At 35.7% G+C, this 21,762-nt stretch overlaps 1 protein-coding gene across 3 annotated transcripts in view; it reads left to right on the top strand.

The window, feature by feature from the left end:
* SUPT3H (SPT3 homolog, SAGA and STAGA complex component) overlaps window positions 1-21,762 on the top strand; it is a 336,984-nt gene that overhangs the window by 199,514 nt on the left and 115,708 nt on the right. For 2 of the 3 annotated variants that reach the window (XM_017547453.2, XM_037745360.1), the window contains exons 6-8: window positions 7,827-7,902; window positions 13,529-13,641; window positions 14,729-14,836. In XM_017547453.2, the coding sequence (XP_017402942.2) occupies window positions 7,827-7,902; window positions 13,529-13,641; window positions 14,729-14,836 (297 nt within the window). Of the gene's footprint in view, window positions 1-7,826; window positions 7,903-13,528; window positions 13,642-14,728; window positions 14,837-17,431; window positions 17,588-21,762 lie in introns of those variants that run through there. The other variant, XM_037745359.1, reaches the window with a different exon arrangement.

Here is a 21,762-nt window from a genome sequence, read left to right as displayed (position 1 = left end):
ATTGGTACTAACACTAAACATGGGGATTTACAACTTGACATGGAATTAGGTTGTATGGCACTAGGTTATTTTAAAAATGATACTTTTCTTAGCACACATTTTATATTTCCCAAGATGGGTAATATTTTATTACATATAGCTTTTTCCCCCCACTACTGGCTCAATAAATTTAGATTAAAAATTTTTAATGGACATTACAATATTTTTAAATTTATTAATTTGATTTTAATAACTATATTGTTAACCAATGAATGCCCACTCTTGATAGTTTAAAATGTATAAAAAAGGTAAAACTCCTGTGCTGACATTAATTAATATATTTAGACCCATAGGATATAGATCAAAAAAACTGAATTGAATATTTTGAAACAATTCTATTGTGTTGTAGCAGCACAAATATCCTTTTGTTTCTGAATCACTGAGCCTTTGTACCTGCTCAGAGTTATTCACTTTGAGCACAAAATTTATTTTAAATCCTTTGAATCTTCTAGGGTGTACAGTTCTTTCTTTAGGAAACTTCATATAATTATTGTAACACATTCTTAATACCTTGGACACACACAATTGGTATATTATAAATGCCACTCTGGGGGAACAAATTAGCACCACTGGAAACCTATTTTTTTAAGGCTGTGATATAGAAAACATACTGTATTTCTATTCAGTTTTATACACTTCAGTGAAAATTGCAGGTCAAACCTAAGTGAACTTTTGGTTTCTACTGCATCAATCAGGATTCTGACTTGGTTCCTTAAATATTGCGTGACATTCTCCTTTGTGTGTGTATGTGTGTTTTTGGTTTTTTAATTTTTTTTCTAAAACCATATATTCAAGCCTCTGCCCTTTCTCTGTGATTTTCTGCCTCTTGGGTAACTGGTTTGATTACTTTTATGTGTGGACAGTTAATGACTTCCTATAAGTCAAGCAAGATGAGCTCAAGAGGAAAGGCGATTTCTTTACTTTTAAAACTCTTTTCTTCTGTTCATAATTCACTGTAAAAAAAAAATTACTGAAACATGTAATGGAAAAGCTAAAGTTACCTATAATTTCACCTCCAAAGATAAATACTATCAAAAGTATAATGTATATGCTTCCAGATGTTTTACATGTAATTGTAAGTATACACATGTGCATATGTGTGTGTATGTTCAAACATAAATGGAATTAAGGTACATGCATTCTAGTATGCAACTTGATTTTTCAGTTAATAACACATTCCTGCAGCTAATCTTTGAGGAGAGACAAAAGTAGCGCACAGAGAAAAGTGCAGAAAGGGGTATAATACTATCTAGAAGAACAAATAATTTCAGAAGGGAAAAATCGGTGCAAACTGGACAGACTTCCCACAGGAAGTGAGACCTGTGCAAGGCCTTAAAGAAAAATAATGATTTAAATGACCATGAAGATGAGGAGGGGAGGACAGCACAGTAATGGAGGAGTGGCAGGGTGGCAGCAGTACATGGCCTGTGTGACAAAGGGTGACCTAACTAAAAACAAAGGATCAATTTGGTTTCAGTGAGAACAGCACAACAGGCCCCAGTGTGTGATGTTCCCCTCCCTGTGTCCTTGTGTTCTTGTTGTTCAACACCCATTTATGAGTCAGAATATGTGGTGTTTCTGTTCTTGTGTCAGTTTGCTGAGAATGATGGTTTCCAGCTCCATGTCCCTGCAAAGGACGTGAACTCACCCTTTTTTATGGCTGCATAGTATTCCATGGTGTATATGTGCCACATTTTTTTTATCCAGTCTATCACTGAAAAATTTTTTTGGTCAGGTGCAGTGGCTCATGCCTGTAATCCCAGCACTTTGGGAGGCCGAGGCAGGAAGATCGCTTGAGGCCAGGAATTCAAGACCAGCCTGGGCAATTTTATAGAGATCTCATCTTTATAAAAATAAAAGTAAAAAATTAGCTAAGCCTGATGGCATGCACCTGTAGCCCCAGCCACCCAGGAGGGTGAGGCAGGAGGCTCACTTAAACCTGGGAGGTCAAGGCTGAAGTGAGCCATGGTGATGTCACTGCACTCCAGCCTGGGTGACAGAGGAAGACCCTGTCTCAAAAAAGAAAAGAGCAAAATTTTGAAGTAGAAGTAAGAACAGATGCTCTCATCTTTGTTTGAAAGTTATGTTCTGTGATTTTTGTGTTGCTGAAGAAAATTACATGCCATGTTATCTTGAGAAGCTGCCAAAAGGTATGCCAGCACCTAGCTTCCATAACCTTTAAAAATGCTTCAGTGAAAGCACACCGAATTTAAATGGAACTGCATGCTGCATAAATAATCCAGCCTTACACCTCAAAGTGGTATAGGCAGGGCAAATGATGATTGTGCTTACGGAAAGTATTTTTCAAAGACACAATCAACTTTGCATAAATTGAAGTCAAAACCTTTCACTGAAAATTCAGATTAACAAATATGTACTGAGAGTTTGTTGTATTTGCAGTATTGAGCAAACAAATTATAACAGGCACTGTATCTGTAGGGATATTAGCATTTCTGTTTTCATTTAGGTAGGATGCAGAAAATGAGTTCATCTGGCATAGAAGTCTGCCTTCTCTGTGTGTTTTACAATAACAAGAAAAAGCTTAACTTCCTGGTAGTGAGAAGAGCAACTAGGCATAAACTATTCTGTTTTACCTTTTTAAAAAGCTATTTCAATTAGATTTTAAAATACTATTGAGTATTTGGAAAACATAATTCTTTCACAAGTAGTTTTTCCATATTTGTTCCTATGTTATAATACTTAGCTATATTGTAACACTAGTAAGATTTAATTTCAGAAAATCCTCTAAGTATATTGCATATTTTATGAATGTTCAAGAATGCTGTTGTTGACACCTAAAGAAACCAGGGAGTGGGTAGAATTGGCACATTAAGCAGAAGACAAACTGGACTTGCAGATACAAGAGTATGACTAATCCAAATATGACCTTACATTCATGTGGCCGTCTGAGATAGGAGAGCATTGTGTAATTTGAGAATGTTCAGTATGAATAAAAGCCATGGTAAATCATCTGTGATTATTCGGTGACTTTTATTTCAGAGATTTGTGTTTTCAATGCCTTTTACAAGGATATGATGTCTTTTTTAATCTAGTTTCATGACTATATGGAATAGTCAAATGAATTTTTTAACTTTAAAGTAACTCTTTTCAAATTAAGTTTGTGGGCCAGACACAGTGGCTCACGCCTGTAATCCAGCACTTCGGGAGGCCAAGGCAGGCAGATCATGAGGTCAGGAGTTTCAGACCAGCCTGATCAACATGGTGAAACTCCGTCTCTACTACAAATACAAAAATTAGCCAGGTGTGGTGGCACATGCCCGTAATCTCCGCTACTCAGGAGGCTGAGGCAGGAGAATCTCTTGAACCCGGGAGGTCGAGTTTGCAGTGAGCCGAAGGATCCTGCCACTGCACTCTAGCCTGGATGACAGAGCAAAACTCCATCTCAAACAAACAAACAAAAAGTGTCCATTCTAATATTTAGTTCAAAAGAAACTAGAGCCTAAAGGGAGTACAATCTTATTACAGTTAATGTGATGTAGAGTAGTAACTCTTTCCTGAAAAACTTTGTATACCTTAGAGTAGGTATTTAGGACCCACGTTTTACTTCTAGTTTTGCCTCTTTATTAACTGTATGCTTTTAAAGTTTTCCTTAAAGTTCTCTAAATCAGTGTCCTCAATTGTAAAATGAAACTAATAAAACGATACTGTAAAGGTTATTGTGCTGCTCTCAATAATGAGTAAGCATTATTCTGATCATGATGTTTTACTAGGCTTGTGATATTGTCCCCTTGAATCTTTTTCCACAGATTTCTTAAAGTACCAGGAATAGAAAAGGACTGCCAATGTGTACTTTGATATGGATCAGAATGGGTGATCTAAATAGAGGCAGAGAAAAAGCTAGAATTGGGACACCACAGAAAATAAGAGCCACACTTATTTAATAGTTGACCACTGTCTTGATTTTTTTTAATGGATTTTTGTCTTGAAAACTGCCTCGTCTCTCTGGGATTCATAGAATTGGATTACAATTTGGTCCTAATTCTTACAGTTTCTAGTCTTAGGCCAGCCACACATATTTAAATGCATTTCTTTTGTCTCAGTCTATCCATTTGTCTGTCCCTTGATTTGGTTAGTTAGGCCAAGACAAATCTAAGCAAACCATTGGGTCAACGCTGAGATTCTAGAAGAGAAGTACAGCTCCTCTATTTAAAGAATATATAGTTCATGAAAGTTAGATATTCTTTCCCTTTCTCAGTATTTAAGATGATAGTGGAAGGACAAGAGAGAATATAATTCTCAGGTGATGAATTATTTGGATCATATGGCTAAAATGTGTTCCTTTTTTTGTTTTTTTGAAACAATTCAGGAGGAAGGGAGAGGAATAAACAAAAATTAGGTGATAAGCATATCCAAATCACTTTCATTGTCCTCAAAGTCAGTGCATATATAGCTCAAAGAATCTCTGATTTCATGACCTCCCTTGACCGTGCTGTGAATAGTATTCATGTGTTGTGTCATGTAATATTCACTGTTAGTATTAGTACAGTGCTTCCAGTCTTTCTCACATCACGGCACACATAGAAAATGGTAATATTTTTTATCACCCACCAAGGTAAATAGACAAGGCAACTTGTAGCCAGATACCAGCCTAGGGGTTCTGCTGCCTCAGCCTTGTTCAGCATCCAGAAAGTGAATGGAATTAGTATCTCTACACACTTGCAACGTGCTTGCACTATCAGATACACTACAGTTTGTACACTCTGCATTAGATTACCCCCAGGTTGTACATTCTTTGCTGACCGAGGGCCTTGCTAATTTCTTTTCTTATGAATAGTTCGAGCATGTTAATTGTAGGGGTTACATGACGTGTTTTAGTGAGACAATGTGAGATATTTAGAGCATCCCAAAGGAAAACATTGGAATAAAAAAGTACCATCAGTTGAAGACCCCTTTTTATAATGAAAATAGGCTGACTTTTGGGAGTCCTGAGCTTCAATGCTAACTTAGTCACCTTTGACAAATCACTTCTCTGAACCTCAGTTTCCTGATCTTTGAATTGCAGAGGTTTGAACAAGATAAACTTTAAGCTGCCCTCTATCTCTAAGCCATGATTGTGTATTGTCTATGAGTCTTTGCTGCTGAGTCAGCTGCTTTACATGGAGTGTTTGCTGTGTGCTAGCCACAGGATAAATGGCTTTTTATATATGCCTTAGGGTCATCTTTGTGGGGTCCTCAGATCAAAGTTTACTGCTTTGATGCTGGAGGAATTCAAAAAGAAATAGGATGCTTAATGAAGAAAAGAGAATAGGCATTGGAGAGGGTATCTGAAAGGAATGAAGTAGGCCATAATAATTTAGTCTTTCAGATGTTTATGGATATCTTTGAAATATTGTAGCTGGCAACTCTGGAAACCTTAACCTCCGAGGATAAGTGTTCCTAACTCTCATTTCTAGAAACACTTAATGCAGATATGTCAGCTATCCAAGCATATATAGAAGCCAAATCTTGGTTGTCTGACTTGGTGGAAGAAAAAGTTAGTGTAAAGAATCTCTTTAGGAACTTTCTTTCCCCGTAGTTATCCAAGTCCTTTCTGTCTAGCCATACATTGGGTGGAGGAGACTACTAAGCTGAAGAGTAGCAGAGATGATATGTAGGAATGATTAGATCATCATTCTTGATCTATTTCTATTATGGCGATAGTCATTTGCCTTGTATAATAAAAGAGTAGCATTTGTTCATCTGACAAATGTTTACTGCTTATTTGCCATGTGTCAGATATTTTCCTAGGAGCTAGAAATTCAAACTTGAGTGGTTCCTGCTATAGTGAGACAAAGACAAACAGTTATATATACAAACATATGTACATAGATACAAATTAATGATAGTGTTATCAGTCTTGGAGAGTTTTTTAAATAAACACATTAGTAACTTTTTTATAATGTTCAAAACATATAAATAAATTCTCCCTTCCTTGCTTCCTGTTTTCATCAGGAAACATTTATTATGTATCAGATACATTAAAAAGAGGAAAAAAACTAGATCGTGCGTTTATATTTCAAAAAGAATTCCAAGTAAATAAAAATTAATTAAACCAATAATATCTCTTAAGGATACAGGGTATTTCTTTTTTGTTTGTCTGCTTGTTTGTTTTGAGATGGAGTCTTGCTGTGTCACCCAGGCTGGAGTGCAGTGGCGCAATCTCAGTTCACTGCAACCTCCGCCTCCCGGATTCAAGCAATTCTCCTGCCTCAGCCTCCCGAGTAGCTGGGATTACAGGCCTGTGCCACCACGCCCAGCTAATTTTTGTATTTTTAGAAGAGACAAGGTTTCGCCATGTTGGCCAGGCTGGTCTCGAACTGCTGACCTCAAGTGATCCATCCCCTTGGCCTCCCAAGTGCTGGGATTACAGGTGTCAACCACTGCACCAGCCAAGATATGGTATTTTTGACACATGAGCAAGAAGATATTTACATACATATATACATATATGTGTGTTTGTATATATATAAAAGATAAATGTATATATATGTGTACATATATAATTTATATATTTATCTTTATATGCATATATGTACACTTACATATATACCTCATGTATATATGAAATGTTTGTACGTGCCCATAAAGGATACTTGAACTTAGTTGGTAAATAACCAGAAGAGGCCCGTGTTTGTGCCTGCATATATGTATGTATGTGAGTATGTGGATGCGTGGGAGGTAAGGAATGAAGGAAGAGAGAGAGGGAGGGAAAGAAAAAAGGGAGAAGGAAAATAAAGGAAGGGGAAAAACAGTCAGTGGTCTTAAAAGGAACCACTGTAGTGACTAGTAATTTTCACATTAACTCCCGCTGCCCCAATATTCTCTGTTAAGCCCCAGTTAGTACACCATTATTCATTCCATCAACTGACATATCATTGAAATTGACTACTCAACGCACATAAAAGAAAAAAGAATAATTTCTGTTTCAAAATACAAAAATATCCACAGACATTAGAAGAAATGGTAATTATGTGCTCCATCAACAGTGGCGAAGATAACTTGCTGAAAGTTCTTCCACAACAGAAAAAAAATTTATCCGGAATTCTTTTTTCTTCACTGAGCAGAAATTCATTCCAAGAAGTACCAGCCTGTCTTATTTCAAAATGCTCCCCTTACCAAGGAAGTGGAAGTGGTCATATTCTTTCCCACCAAACTATAGATGAATTATAATTATCCTACCTCTTGTGGGACAGTGAAGCAGCAAACATCTGCTATACTGAATCAAAAACCCCGCAAATGAAACTATACCAAACTGTGAATCATACCTGGACTCAGATTAAAGGATCTGTATTGTGTTTACCTTTTTCTTTATTTTCTTGCAATCTAAAATATGGATTTGTCAACTGTAGCCCCAGATTCTAACTGAAAGGGAATATATGGATTTCATTTGCTGATTCTTGTTTAACATTGAAAATCACAGCTGTAAAGTGGATTGACAATAATATTTGTAACTGTTTTTCTTTTTGGTTTATTATTTCCTCATCATTTTCTTTTTCTTTAAAAGGATGATACAAGTTAGAAAATTTAGAAGTGAGGTCCTTTAGTTTTAGTATTAGTAACAGAGGAGCAGAAAATAATATTTTAAACTTGATTTCCAAAAGACACCAGCTTCACACCTACTATTAGTTATCGTAATTTTATGTGCTATGATCTGTGTGGTAGTACTAACCTGTTCAGCTAGAATAAGAAAAGGAAAATGGTACTTTAATTCTCAGTTTAAGCTGTGAAAACATATACAATAGTTTACTTGCTTTAAAAAAAAATTTTTATGTCTTTCTATCTATTAGAGAGCAGAGAGACAAACTCGAATTATGGATTCAGCTCAATATGCAGAATTCTGTGAAAGTCGACAATTAAGTTTCTGTAAGTATGCATTTAACTTTGCTTAATTATATGCATAAGAGATTTATGTTATAGATGTACTAAAGTATGACAGGATCTGTTTCTTAGAAATTGGTGGATTTCAAATATGTGTAGTTGTAACTGTTATAGAAACAACCTCTGCATTGTGGGGAGCCTACATTCTACTGCTTTGTTTTCTAACTTTTTAGTCATATTTATACTAGTATTTTTTATTGCATTTGATCCATAATAGACTCTAATAGTAGTCATGACATTTAAAGGCTCCCAATATTAATTATAGATTCAAAACTTTTTCTTTATGCATATTCATATTACCGCAAAGGAACATATCAGTGGTCTCTTCCATTTTTGTCTAACCTCCTACTGTGGCATGTATTCAGTGTTAGCCAAATTTATTAGTACATGCTCTAGTAACACCAGTAACCTCGTGGTAAAATTAGCACTTTCAGATCACTGCACATCAGCTTATTAAAAGTGTATAACAACTCATAATAGTGAGCTACAGTTGTGTAGCAAAACACCCTTACAGCAAACTTTCAGTTATGACTAAGGCTCTCAGGGTAAAGGTCAAAGAAGAAAGTGTGATGAAAAGTCCAGTTAAAAATATGACAAAGTAGCACATGACCATGGTAGAAACAATTATAGAAACAATGGTGTCTTTAAATGAAAAGCTATTTTGTGGTCACAATAACAGCATATTTTATTTGGAAAAAGAAAGGGAAGCTTCATTTATAGATTATAAAGTGCAAATAAATGACACATTTCAAATAGTATCCCATGTAAATGTCAGTAAAATATAGGAAAACATGTTTTGGAAGATTTTTTTTTTTCTAACTAAATATACTTTCCAATTTGACTAACAACTTGGCATCATACATCTGTGAAGCATTAAGTAAATGGCACTTCAGATCATGGCAATTTCAGCAAATGAAAGGTTTTATATTGTAATTTTTAGGTTTAAAAATGGCATTCAAGTCTTTATAAGTATGAACCTCCACTTTATAAAGTATCATTTAGTGCAATTGAACTATTTTTTTAAATCATATTTTAAATTTAATTCTCTTAAAGGTACAGACATACTACTTTAACACTGAAACTCATAGACTTAAAGACTCCTAATATACCTTCTCTTTGAAAATCAGATTTACACTTACTTCGTGGTTTTTTTGTGTGTGTGTATTATTATTGGTGTTTTGAGATGGAGTCTCACTTTGTTGACCAGCCTGGAGTGCAGTGGGGTGATCTTGGCTCACTGCAGCCTCTGCTTCCTGGTTTCAAGTGATTCTCTTGCCTCAGCCTCCCAAGTAGCTGGGACTACAGGCTTGCATTACCACACCCAGCTAATTTTTATATTTTTAGTGGAAATGGGTTTCACTGTGTTGGCCGGGCTGGTCTTGAACTCTTGACCTCAGGTGATCCACTGCCTCGGCCTTCCAGAATGTTATGATTACAGGTGTGAGCCATATCACCTCGCTCATGCTTTGTTTTTAACTCAACAATAAACTATAGTAGATTAAAAAATAATATTTTCCCTTTCTGTATTAAAAAAACTACAGTATAAACAGTACATTGTGCTTAGTTTTCTTTAGAGTGGAAGGATTTGGTCATTTAAAACTATTTATATGGTACCCAAAGGTGCTTTATTATCAAACCTTGGTGGGGAATCTGTTTTATATGACAGAATACTGTGGTTTAGAATGGTTTAATCCACATGGGTCAGCAAATTCAGAAGCTATTCCTGCACTCGTCAGAGCGTTATGCTTTTTTCCTTCTTCTCCTTCTAGTAAGTTACCAAGATACAGGAATTGGGGTTCTGCCATATGTATCTTCTTAAATATTTGATCATAGCCATCCCTGGAATTACAGTACATTTTAAAATAAAGAGTCTGTAACCTTATAGGCTGAGAGTAAGCTGTAGCATCAGCACACTAATCTAATTTACAATTCAGTCTTTCGTTTATATATATATCTCAGAGAGTCATTTCTCCTAAAGTCTTTTAAAATCTGATATTAATATTGACACACAAAGCTCACAGTTATAATTAAAGAATAATTATTATTTCAATCATTAAAATTTATAATTAGAATATATAATTGGTACATTATTTTCCAGTCCTTTACTTTCAGCTTTTTATTTTATGTTTGGTTTTGTCTAGATTTTCTTTTTAATTAATCAGAGAGGCTCTGTGTATATTAATTGATTAGTTCGATTTATATGTATTTCATTACCGATACATTTGGGTTTGTATATGCTGTCTTGTGTTTTAAATTTACTGTGCTTTTTAATTTGCTTTTTCTCCTTCTTTTCTATGTTATATTAGATTGATTGGTAAAAGTGATAAGACTTAAACTTTCCTTCTTGGTCTAATGTCATTTTCTCCTGCAGGTCTGTGCATGGTTAAAACACTTATATTTTTCTTAAATAGCTTTATTTTGCCTCTATACTTAAATGATTGTTTAGTAGGGTAGGAAGTTGTAAGCTCACAGTTACTTATTAAAACATAATTCCCTTGTCTTTTGGCCCCTGTTGTTAGTAGAAGTTTTCTGTCAGTCTGCTTGTTATGTATTTTCCTTGGGGACAAAACTAAGAGAATGAAGATATTGGTTCCAGGTCCCCCATTATATGGGAAAATAAACACACTGGCCAACAGTAGTTGCCCATAAATGTGTATAAAGGAAAGGAATAAGGTACTGCTGCTAGGCAAGGTTCTGGGGAAAACCATGCCCTCTGAAGAAGGCTATTTTTAACTAGGATGAAGTTGCAGAGTAGTTTCTTTTGAGTGGAATGAGCATTCCAGAGGACCCAAAGGGAAGGATTGGAAGTGGAAAGACTGTTGGGAAGGGATGGGGTAGAAATCACCAAATACTATGTAGGCATAAGAGAATGGAATATTGCAAGAAATTTAAATGTTGTTAGTGATCATCGATAAGAAAGATAAAAAGTATGTGAGATTAACCTTAAATTTCCATATGAAATTATCATGTAAAGTTGTTTTTTAAGTTCAGCACAGGATGAAAATCCAGGTAGTATTAGAAAGCTGATAATCCTAGGAATTTTTGAGCATTGCTCAGGATTATATTTAAATTGCTAGCCAATTTCCAGCTTATCCTTTCTCCTGATATATTGGGAAGAGGGGTGAAGAAGGAATTTGTTTATTCTGAGGCCCCCCTCACCTCTTGATGAAAACAAACTGTTATAACTAGAGGTATATGTGCCTCTTCTGCTAGAACCAACAGTACCTTGGAAGGGCCAGACTCTGAAGCCATCCTTCTCCAGGTGACAGGGAAGGAATTAGCTCAAAGAAGTTCCACCTCTTGGTGGAACAGCAATAACCCAAGTGGCTTATGGGACCTCTCTGCATGTCTTTTGATGAAGAGAAAAGTTTGGATCCTACTCTTTTATTTTAAAAGTACTTTTCATTCATTCATTCATTCATTCATTTATTTCTTCTGAAAATATTTCTTGTGAGTCTGCTAATGCCCAGGCAGTATTCTAGGTGCTAGGGATACATGGTCCTTGTCCCTGCATTCTCAGCACTTACAGCTTAGCAAGGAAGCTAATTCTGTTGCTTATGTGGATGGATCTGACTGAATATTAATAATGATCCTTTCCCTCACTTTTAAAATCAGCTGTTTAGAGCACAGTCACAAAATATCCACTTCTGTCCTAAAGATCTGTCAAGGAGAGAAGTGAATAATGTACATCTTATTGATCTTGCCAAATTGCTGACTTTAACTTCAAAGTATTCCACAGATGTTAAACAAGTGTTTGTGAGCTATTGCAGAATAGTAGTTAGATGGAATGTTGCATGTCAGAAAGTATTTGGGAGATTTGTTACTTTGGGGAGATAGCTTTAAGGAGGATTATCATAATTCTGCCATATTTGACAGCTTTGGGTATGTGCTTCGATAGCAGTATTTAATGTTTTCTGTGATTTATTTGAAGGAAAACTCTTCTGTATGTGGAATCCTTGAAGATTCTATATAGAACGATCAAAACATCGTGCTTTGAGTTACTGTTAAGTGTTTTATAGACCTGTGGGGCCACATTAATCAAAAGAATAATCAGTGGATTATAAAAAAAGATCTTACAAATTTGATAAAATCTTCACTATCAATCTTCCCCTCTAGGTTACTAGTTAAATTAATAAGGTCTAATGAAGTCCCTATATCAAATTAGACTCTGCTTAGCACTGTGGCAGTGCAGAGATATTTACCTAAAGGCTACATATGTGCTTAGTTCTGTATATGCTTGGTACTGTTACATATACAGAGACATAAGGCATGGTCTTCTCCCACAAAAAAAATCTTGTAATATGGATTAATTATAAACATTTGTGAAAGAACATCTGATGAGATCAGTGTTCAGTAAATGGCTAGAGTGGGGAAGTATACCTTCGGCCTGTATGACCAAGATTCATATGAATGAAGAAGAGTGAAGGGAGTACATTCCATGGAAGGAAAGGGGTAGGGGTAGACACACAGAGGATAAGACTCAAGGCCAGGTGATGGCTTAATAGGGAAATGTCATAAAGGCTGTTTGGAATCAGGCTGGATGGTTTTCAGAGTCAGGCTTAAGAATTTAGGCGTCTTTATAATCAGAAAAAAATGTAACCACAGGCTTAGATTAGACCAGATGTCAGTTTATTTTATTTAATTTTAAATTTACAACCTTGAGCTACTCTAGTAATAGATACTTTTTTTAACTTATTTATGTCAGTAGGTTTTTGGGGGAACTGATGGTGCTTAGTTACATGAATAAGTTCTTTAGTAGCGATTTCTGTGATTTTGGTGCACCCATCACCCAAGCAGTGTGTACACTGTACCCAATGTGCAGTCTTTTATCCCTCACCCACTTCCCACCCTTTTCTCTGAGTCCCCAGATTCAATTATATCATTCTTATGCCTTTGCATCCTCATAGACTAGCTCCCACTTACAAGTCAGAGCATACAATATTTAGGTTTCCATCAGGTGAAGGCAGAGTTAGGCATTTCTGAGCTCAGACTTCTCTTGGGCGAGGCTTGCTGTGGCTGCTGTGGGGGATGAGGGTGTGTCTCCTAGACCAATGGAGTTATGTTCCTAAGGGGATTATGGCTGCCTCTGTTGCCTCATGCAGGGAGCCAGGGAAGTGGAGGAAAGCAAGCAGCCACAGGCCTCACCCAGCTTCCATGCAGCCCACAGCCCAAAAGGCCGTTCTCACTCCCACCATCTCTGCTACCACCGCTTAATGTAAATTAAGGTTACATCAGACCAAGTACATTTCTGACACTTGTTGTAACATAAGCTATAGCCAATGGTAAATCTGACACAATGTGAAAAGTAGTAAACATTAAATGGTTTTATATACTGTGTCATATAGCATAGTTATAAACTAAAAGATCCAAATGCGTAAGAAAGTTGTTTAAAACAACCGTTGTGTTGCTTTATAGCTGAGAGTTAGAACTTGGATTTCTTGGGGCCAGAATATCTAGACATTAATAAAAGTTCAAACACATTACACTTTATGTGCATTATTTTTTGTGTACAGTTCTGAGTATATATATTTTTCATTTTGTGATAGTAATGTGCAGTATTAAAACACTTTAAAAATTAAATTTCTACACTTGTTTTTTTTTTAATGGCTAGCCAAAAAAGCTTCCAAATTCCGAGACTGGTTGGACTGCAGCAGTATGGAGATAAAACCCAACGTTGTCGCTATGGAAATTTTAGCATATTTAGCGTATGAAACTGTGGCACAGGTAAGAATTCTGATCTGTCATATTGGGCCACACAGGCTGGGTGTTTTTCCTTATCTTTGTCCATGATCAATTCTTCTACCTGCTGCTCTAATAGAAATAACAGCCATGAATTCTCTCCTGTGACATTTACATCGTTTTCTAAAATTTAGTTCAGTTATGTGTCTCTACATCCTCAATTCAAGTGGGTGTTTGGATAAAAAAGACAGTTTCTTTTATCCTAATGAGAAATGGAATCCCTGCATACCTTTTCTTGACATTGAACTCATTAAGTACATATCCGCCTTATTTAGAGATTATTTTTGAGCTTTGAAAAACACCTTTCTACATACGTGAGATCTTATGAGTGCTTACCAAATTCTGGGTCTGAAACCACTGCCCTCTAAAAGACTTTCTCAAGATGTGGTCTTTAGATCACAAGCATCAGCATCTCCTTGGTTCTTGTTTAAAATGCAAACTTTGGCCTGGCGTGGTGGCTCATGCCTTTAATACCAGTATTTTGGGAGGCCAAGGCAGGTGGATCACCTTAGGTCAGGAGTTCAAGACCAGCCTGGTCAACATGGTGAAAACACATCTCTACTAAAAATACAGAAAAAAAAAAAAAATTAGTCAGGCGTGTTGGTGGGCACCTGTAGTCCAAACTACTCTGGAAGACTGAGGCAGGAGAATCGCTTGAACCTGGGAGGCACAGGTTGCAGTGACCCAAGATTGTGCTATTGCACTCCAGTCTGGGCAACAAGAGCAAAACTCTGTCTCAAAAAAATAAAATAAAGTGTAAATTCCTAGACTATACACTTAAAACAGACCTACTGAATTAAAATCTCTGGACTTACAGCACAGAAATCTGCCCTAGTGATTATGAAATAAATTTTGAGAACTACTCTCCTATAAGGTCAGAATATATCATGTGTATTCATGACTAGGTCCATTCACCAGTCAATGAAAGTGTGTGCTCCTGTCTACAATATAGATTTTTAGGCACAGGATTATCAGTAACATTTAGAATATATTATTTTTAGGTTTGCCACTTCAGTGGCTTTCATGATTATTTCTAGTTATGTGACTTCATTTCATTGTTCTGGTCTTCTAGTTAGTGGATCTGGCTCTTCTTGTGAGGCAAGACATGGTAACTAAGGCAGGGGACCCCTTCAGCCATGCCATTTCTGCAACCTTCATTCAGTATCACAACTCTGCTGAGGTAAGTACAAAAAAAAAATCTGTCTTTGACACGTGTGAATTTTGTCACAAATCTGGTATTTACATTAGCAGTTATTTAAAAAAGATTATGCAGGAATGAATAGCCTTCAAAGAATCTTAATACATTAAATATTCAAATAAGTATTTAATTGAGAACCTACTATGTGCCAGGCCCTGACAGTCCACTTAAGACAATGATTTTTTCACTTTTTCTTCCTTCGCTTACATTTCCTAGCCCATCAATGAAAGGGGTAGTTACAGGGCATTTCCTATTTCCATGGGAGATGAAAAACTGGTTTAGGTAATGTTGGAAAAGTCATTTATTTCTTTGTACCTCAAAAAGGTAAGAGTGTTATTATTCACATAATATAATAATTCACATAATTATTCCTGAAATTTATTGATATCTTTTCATTTCAATTATTGATTCATCTGTAAACATGGTTTAAAGAACATTGTCTTCATTCATCTTCAGTTTTTAGATTGCTCTTACTATGTGAAAATTATATTCTTTTCTGATCTGGTTTTGCTACAGGAACTGTAAAGCTTTCTTGCCAATTTTAAGGCTTTGTATAAGAACTGTGCACCACTTTTAGCATACAGAATATCCTCTGTAAACAGCATCTACCTAAAAACCAGAAATGTATTACAATATGTTGAATATATTTGCCAATATTTGACTCTTTTCACTAACAAAAACAGCAGTTTCACACAATTCAATCTAATATCCATAGATAAGACAAGAAGAGGATTAAGTTAGCATCTACATGTAGAATTGCGAAGTAAGTTTTGGATCAAGTTGGCTGAAATGTATAACCTGAAAATGGCTAAACTCTGTTTTATATCTATACCTTAATTACACAGTTCTATTCCTTGTTAATAACTATAGCAAGGATGGTGGTTCAAATCATCTCTAAGAAGTAGTTGTAATATTTTTTAGGTCACAGACCCCTTTGAGAATCTGTTGAAAACCATAAACCCTTTTTCTATAAACACATTCACAAATTTTGCCTACAGTTTCAGGTTGTTCAGAGATATTCTGAAGCCATTCTGTGGATCCAAGGGATCTATGAACCCTGTGGGTCCTAGGATTAAGTTTCTCTGCTCTAGGATACTTAGAAAATATGTTAAGATATATGCCTATATAGCATATATTACAAAAGGACAATTTAACATTTTTATATGCCCCTTGGAAAATCAAGTTGGCTCTTGGAAACCTAATAGGGATTAAAATGTTTATGCCCATTAAAAATCCATTTTTTCTTAGAAAAGGTCACACATCGTTATTAGTCAACATACAAAGTCCCTAAAGCTTACTTAGTTGATTAATCACTATTTGTTTTCTTTATGTTACAAACCCAAATTATGATGTCAAAGAACACCCTTTAAAGTGTCTTTGATGCATGTTCACTTTATGAATATGTATATAAGTATGCTTTCCATTAACTTCAGACAAATTTGTTGTAACATTTCTAATTGAGGAAATCTACTGTGAACATAACAAGCCTAGTTTTCTTTTAACATTCAAGTGATTACTTGCATGCCTAGGAAAACCCTTTATTTCCCCTCTTTTCTTGGTTCTCCAGGGTGGCCAAGCTGCCCTGGGCAACTGCTCAGCAACCACAGCCTCTGTTCCCAGCTACCCAGCAGTTGAGAAGAATATCCCATATGTGCTGGATTTCCTGGGCTCTCTGGGAGGTGGGAGCATGAGTGTCAGAAAGCCTCCTGACAAATATGTTAATATAAGCCTCAAGCTTTTTTCTGCCTAGCAGACACCCCTCCTCTCCTGTAACTGGTAGTGAAGATGAATATTCAGAGACTGGAAGTCTTCCTTCCTGCCCTTTATCACCTGACAAAATCAGCAACCAACATCAAGGGCCTGTACATCCAGTACTATACCAAACTGAGTCCAAAGCGGGGCTCTGGAGACTGATGTGATCTCTGTTCAGGGAGACAGAACATTTTGTAAAACAAATAAGCAAATAATGAACAAACAATTTACGATGACATACACTAGTTTCCAAATGAGTGACTCAGAAAATACAGAATTTAAAAAAAACAAAACGAAAACTCCCTCTAATTACGTTCAAGGACTTTAGAGAGAAAGCTGAGTGTTAAAGGAAAAATAGAACTATGATTATGATAATACTCTAGGACTCAAAGGCAGCAGAAGTACCATTGTACAAGGGGGTAAAACACTGTTTAAAATATTCAAGGATTAAGGTCTATTGAAGAGGATTCATAGACAGTTGGATTAGAAAAGTAGGCTCATATTATATAGAGTCATAGACTTCTAGAGTTAGAAAGGAATGGTTGATAGTTTCTTGGCTGTAGGGTGATGGGTTCAAAAGGGTGTTTTAAGATCCAAATGGTAGTGCCATGTACAGTGGATTAGAATTGGAAACTCAAGATGCAGGGTTAATACACAGTACATTATATTTTAAGGGGTATCATTCTTGAGCACTAATCATGTAAGGAACTGGACTGGTTAAGCTTGGGTTCTTACTAGATTAGCAAGTTTAACATTAATCGAAGTTAACTTTCTAGATTTTCTATGTTGCCCAGGCTGAAGTGCAGTGGCTGAACATGATCATAGTGCACTGCAGCCTTGATCGGCCTCAAGCCATCTCTCTGCCTCAGTCTCCCATGTAGCTGGGACTATAGGCACACCACTGTGCTCAGCTATTTTTTTAAATACATTATGAAGAATTGTGGGCCAGTAGTGCAATTGGTATGATTGATGAGAAAAATGTAGATTAGTAATACCTTACATTAGAGTGATTTTGAGATTTCTATTTGCCTGTGAATTTCTTAGGAGCCAATATTGTGATGTGACTGATTAGGAATTTTTTTTAGTATTAATGCATTATCCTATAGATTGGACATTGACACAGTGAAGCATGTCTAAAGGAGAGTAATGGGAGAGGAGGCAGGTGTGTGGAAGGAACTGAAAAACATTTCTTGTAATAACCGCTGGGATGAACTTGTGGTGTTTGACCATTAAATAGAAGAGGCTGTGAAATATAAGTCTTCAAATATTTAAAGCACTTTCACATAAAAGAAAGAACAGACTTGCATGAACATACCAGTTTATACATTCTCATTTTGGTGAATATCTGGACTGTCACCAGTTTCTGAGGTATTATGAATAAACCTGCTGTGAATATTATTGAACAAGTCTGTAAGGATAAATGCTTTCATTTTTCTTACATAGATGGCAGTGAATAAAATTGTTGGGTCATAGAGTTAGGCATGTGTTTGGTATTTAGAGAAATGGTAAGACTTTTTTTTTTTTTAAACCAAAGAAGTTATAGCATTTTATACTTCCAACAACAGTGTATTAGAGTTCCAGTTGCTCCACAGCCTCATCAGCATTTGGCATTGTCATTTTTACTTTTAGCCATTCTGGTGGATATTTTCTGATAACAGTTTGAGTGTGTATTTCCCTGATGACTGATAATGTTGAGCACTTTGTAATGTACTGATTGGCCATTTATGTATCTTACTCTGAAAAGTGTCTCTTCAAATCCTTTACCCAATTTTTTTTGCAGGCAGAGGTGCTGACTTTTTTTTATCAGTTCATTGTCCTTTACATACCTTGTGATAACAGTCCTTTCTCAAACACATATTTTTCACATATTTTTCTCTCAGTTTGTGGCTTACCTGTTCATTGTCTTAGCAGTATCTTTTAATGAGAAATTTTAAATTTCTGATGAAATCTAATTTATCCAAATTTTTTCTTTTATGTTTATTGCCTTTCTGTGTTCCAAGAAACCTTTGGCTACTCCCAAGTCATCATCATTATATTGTCTTGTGTTTTCCACTAGAAGTTTTATCACTTTAGTTTTTGTATTTAGCTCTATTTATCTGGTCAAATTAAATTCCATTTATTGTATGAGTTGAAGCCAACTTCAATTTTTACTTACTGATATCTAGTTATTACAGAACTATTTGTTGAAAGACTCTCTTTTCTCCCATTGGATTGCTTGAACAATATATCTATATGGATTTATTTCTGGAGTTTCTTTAGTGTTTCTTTGATTATAATGTAAGTCTTCAAACTCTGTTATTTTTTAAGCTTAATATAGATATGCTGTGTTCTTTGCATTTCTATATAAATTTTAGAATCAACTTTTAGTTACTACCAAAGAAAGAAAAAGGAAAAAGAAAAGCCTGGTGGGATTTTGATGGGGGTTAGGTTGAATGCTTACATCAGTTTGGGAAATATTTCAGCAATACTAAATCTCATAATCCATGAACATGGATTTTCTATTTTTTATCTTTATGAAATCTCTCTTTTTCTTACTGAAAATGCTTCACATTATAAAGTCTGTTTATATGATTGATTTAGACATTCCAACCTTGTTGTGATTACTGTTTAATAATATGTATTTTTCTGTCTGTTTCCTTTCAATATATTTGTATGTTTCTACAGGCATACTTCAGAGATATTGCAGGTCTGTTTCCATGCTGCCATATTGAAGTGAATATTGCAATAAAGCGAGTCACACAAATTTTTTCATTTCCTGGTTCATATAAGAATTGTGTTTATACTATACTGTAGTCTATAAGTCTGCAATGGCATTTGTCTAAAAATGTACATACCCGAATTTTAAAATACTTTATTACTTTAAAAATGTTGATTGTCACCTGAGTCTTTAGGAAGTCATAATCTTTTTGCTGGTGGAGGGTTTTCCCTCCTTGTTAATGGCTACTGATTGATCAGGGTGATGGTTGCTGAAGGGTGGGGTAGCTCTGGCAATATCTTAAAACAAGACAACAGAAGTTTGCCACATTGACTGACTCTTCCTTTCTAGAAAGATAGATTCTGTGTAGCATGTGATGCTGTTTGATAGCGTTTACCCATAGCAGTACTTCTTTCATAGTTGGAGTCAGTTCTCTCAAACCCTGACACTGCTTTATCAACTAAGTTTATGGAACTAAGTCTAAGTCCTTTGTAGTTATTTTTTTTAATGTTCATAGGATCTTTACCAGATACAGACATCGTCTCAATAAACCACTTTCTTGGCTCATCCATAAGAAACAACTCTTACCCATTCATGTTTTGTCATGAGACTGCAGCAGTTCAGTCACATCTTCAGGGTCCACTTTTTGTTCTCTTGCTATTTATACCACATCTGCAGTTATCTCCTCCACTGAAGTCTTGATACCTCAAAGTCATTCATGAGAGTTGGAGTCAGTTTCTTCCAAATTGCTGTTAATGTTGATATTTTGACTTCTTAACATGAAACACAGATGTTCTTAATAGCATCTAGAATAACAAATCCTTTCCAGAAGATTTTCATTTACTTTGCTCACACCCATCAGAGGAATCACCATCTATGGCAGCAATAGTCTTATGAAACATATTTCTTAAGTAATAAAATTAAAAGTTGAAATTATTCCTTGAACCATGTGCTGAAGAATGGATTTTGTGTTAGCAGTCATGAAGACCATGTTCTTCTTTTTGTTCTTCTCCATCAGAGCTCTTGGGTGACCAGATACATTGTCAATGAACAGTAATTGTTTTGAAAGGAATCTTTTTTCTGAGCAGTAGGTCTCAACACTGGGCTTAAAATATTCAATAAACCATTTTATAAACAGATGTGCTGTCATCTAGGCTTTTTGTTCCATTTATAAAGCATAAGAGTAGATTTAGCATAATTCTTCAGGATCCTGATTTTCAGAATGATACATGAATACTAGCTAAAACTTAAAATCACCAGCTGCATGAGCCCCTAACAAGAGGATCAGCTTTGAAGCTTTTAAGCCAGGCACTGATTTCTTCTCTCTAGCTATGAATGTCCATGATAGCATATTTTTCTAGTAGCCATTTCATCCACAATGAAAATTTGTTATTACGTATAGCCATCTTCATCTTCAGTCTTAGCTAAATCTTCAGGATAACTTGCTACAGCTTCTACATCATCATTTGCTGCTTCACCTTGTACTTTTATGTTATAGAAATGCCTTCTTTGCTAAACCTTATGAGCCAGACTCTGGTAACCTCTAACTTTTCTTTTACATCTTCCTCATCTCTCTCGGCCTTCTTAGAGTTAAAGAGAGTTAGCACCTTGCTCTGGATTAGGCTTTGGCTTAAGAAAATGTCATGGCTAGTTTGATCTTCTGTTCATCCCACTGAAACATTTTCCTTATCAGCAATAAGGCTGTTTTACCTTCTTATCATTTGTGTGTTCAGTGGAACAGCACTTTTAATTTTCTTCAAGAACTTTGCCTTGGCACTCACAGCTTGGCTATTTGGGGCAAGAGGGCTAGCTTTTATCCTGTCTTGGTTTTCAACATGCCTCCTTCACTAAGATTAATCATTTGTAGCCTTTGATTTAAAGTGAGAGATAGGCAACTAACTCTTCCTTATATTTGAAATGCTTAGAGGCCATTGTAGGTTATTAATTGGCCTAATTTCAATATTGTTGTGTCTCGGGGAATAGGGAAGCCTGAAGGGAGGCAGAAAGATGGACGAATGACTAGTCAGTGTAGTAGTCAGAACAAACACATTTATTAAATTTGCTATCTCATATGAATACAGTTCATGGTGCCTCAAGACAATTACAATAGTAAGACCGAAGATCGCAGATCGCCATAAGAGATCGCCATAAGAGATAAAATAATAATGAAACATTTGAAATACTGTGAAAAGTACCAAAATATGACACAGAGACATAAAGTTGGATACATGCATTTGGAAAAATGGCACTGATAGACTGGCTTCATTTAGGGTTACCACAAACCTTAAATTTGCAAAACATGTCACATCTCTGAAGCACAACAAAGCAAAATGCAATAAAGTGAGGTGCGCCTGTATGGAAAGATAAACATAATATATTTAAAGTGCATCTCTTACAGTCAGCAAATAATTGGGTCTTGCTTCATTATTTTTCCTTTCTGTCTGTATCTTTTTTTTTTTTT

Source organism: Cebus imitator, unplaced genomic scaffold, assembly GCF_001604975.1.
Source record: "Cebus imitator isolate Cc_AM_T3 unplaced genomic scaffold, Cebus_imitator-1.0 Scaffold197, whole genome shotgun sequence".
Taxonomy (NCBI): domain Eukaryota; kingdom Metazoa; phylum Chordata; class Mammalia; order Primates; family Cebidae; genus Cebus; species Cebus imitator.
This window is presented reverse-complemented; position numbering and strand designations above follow the sequence as displayed.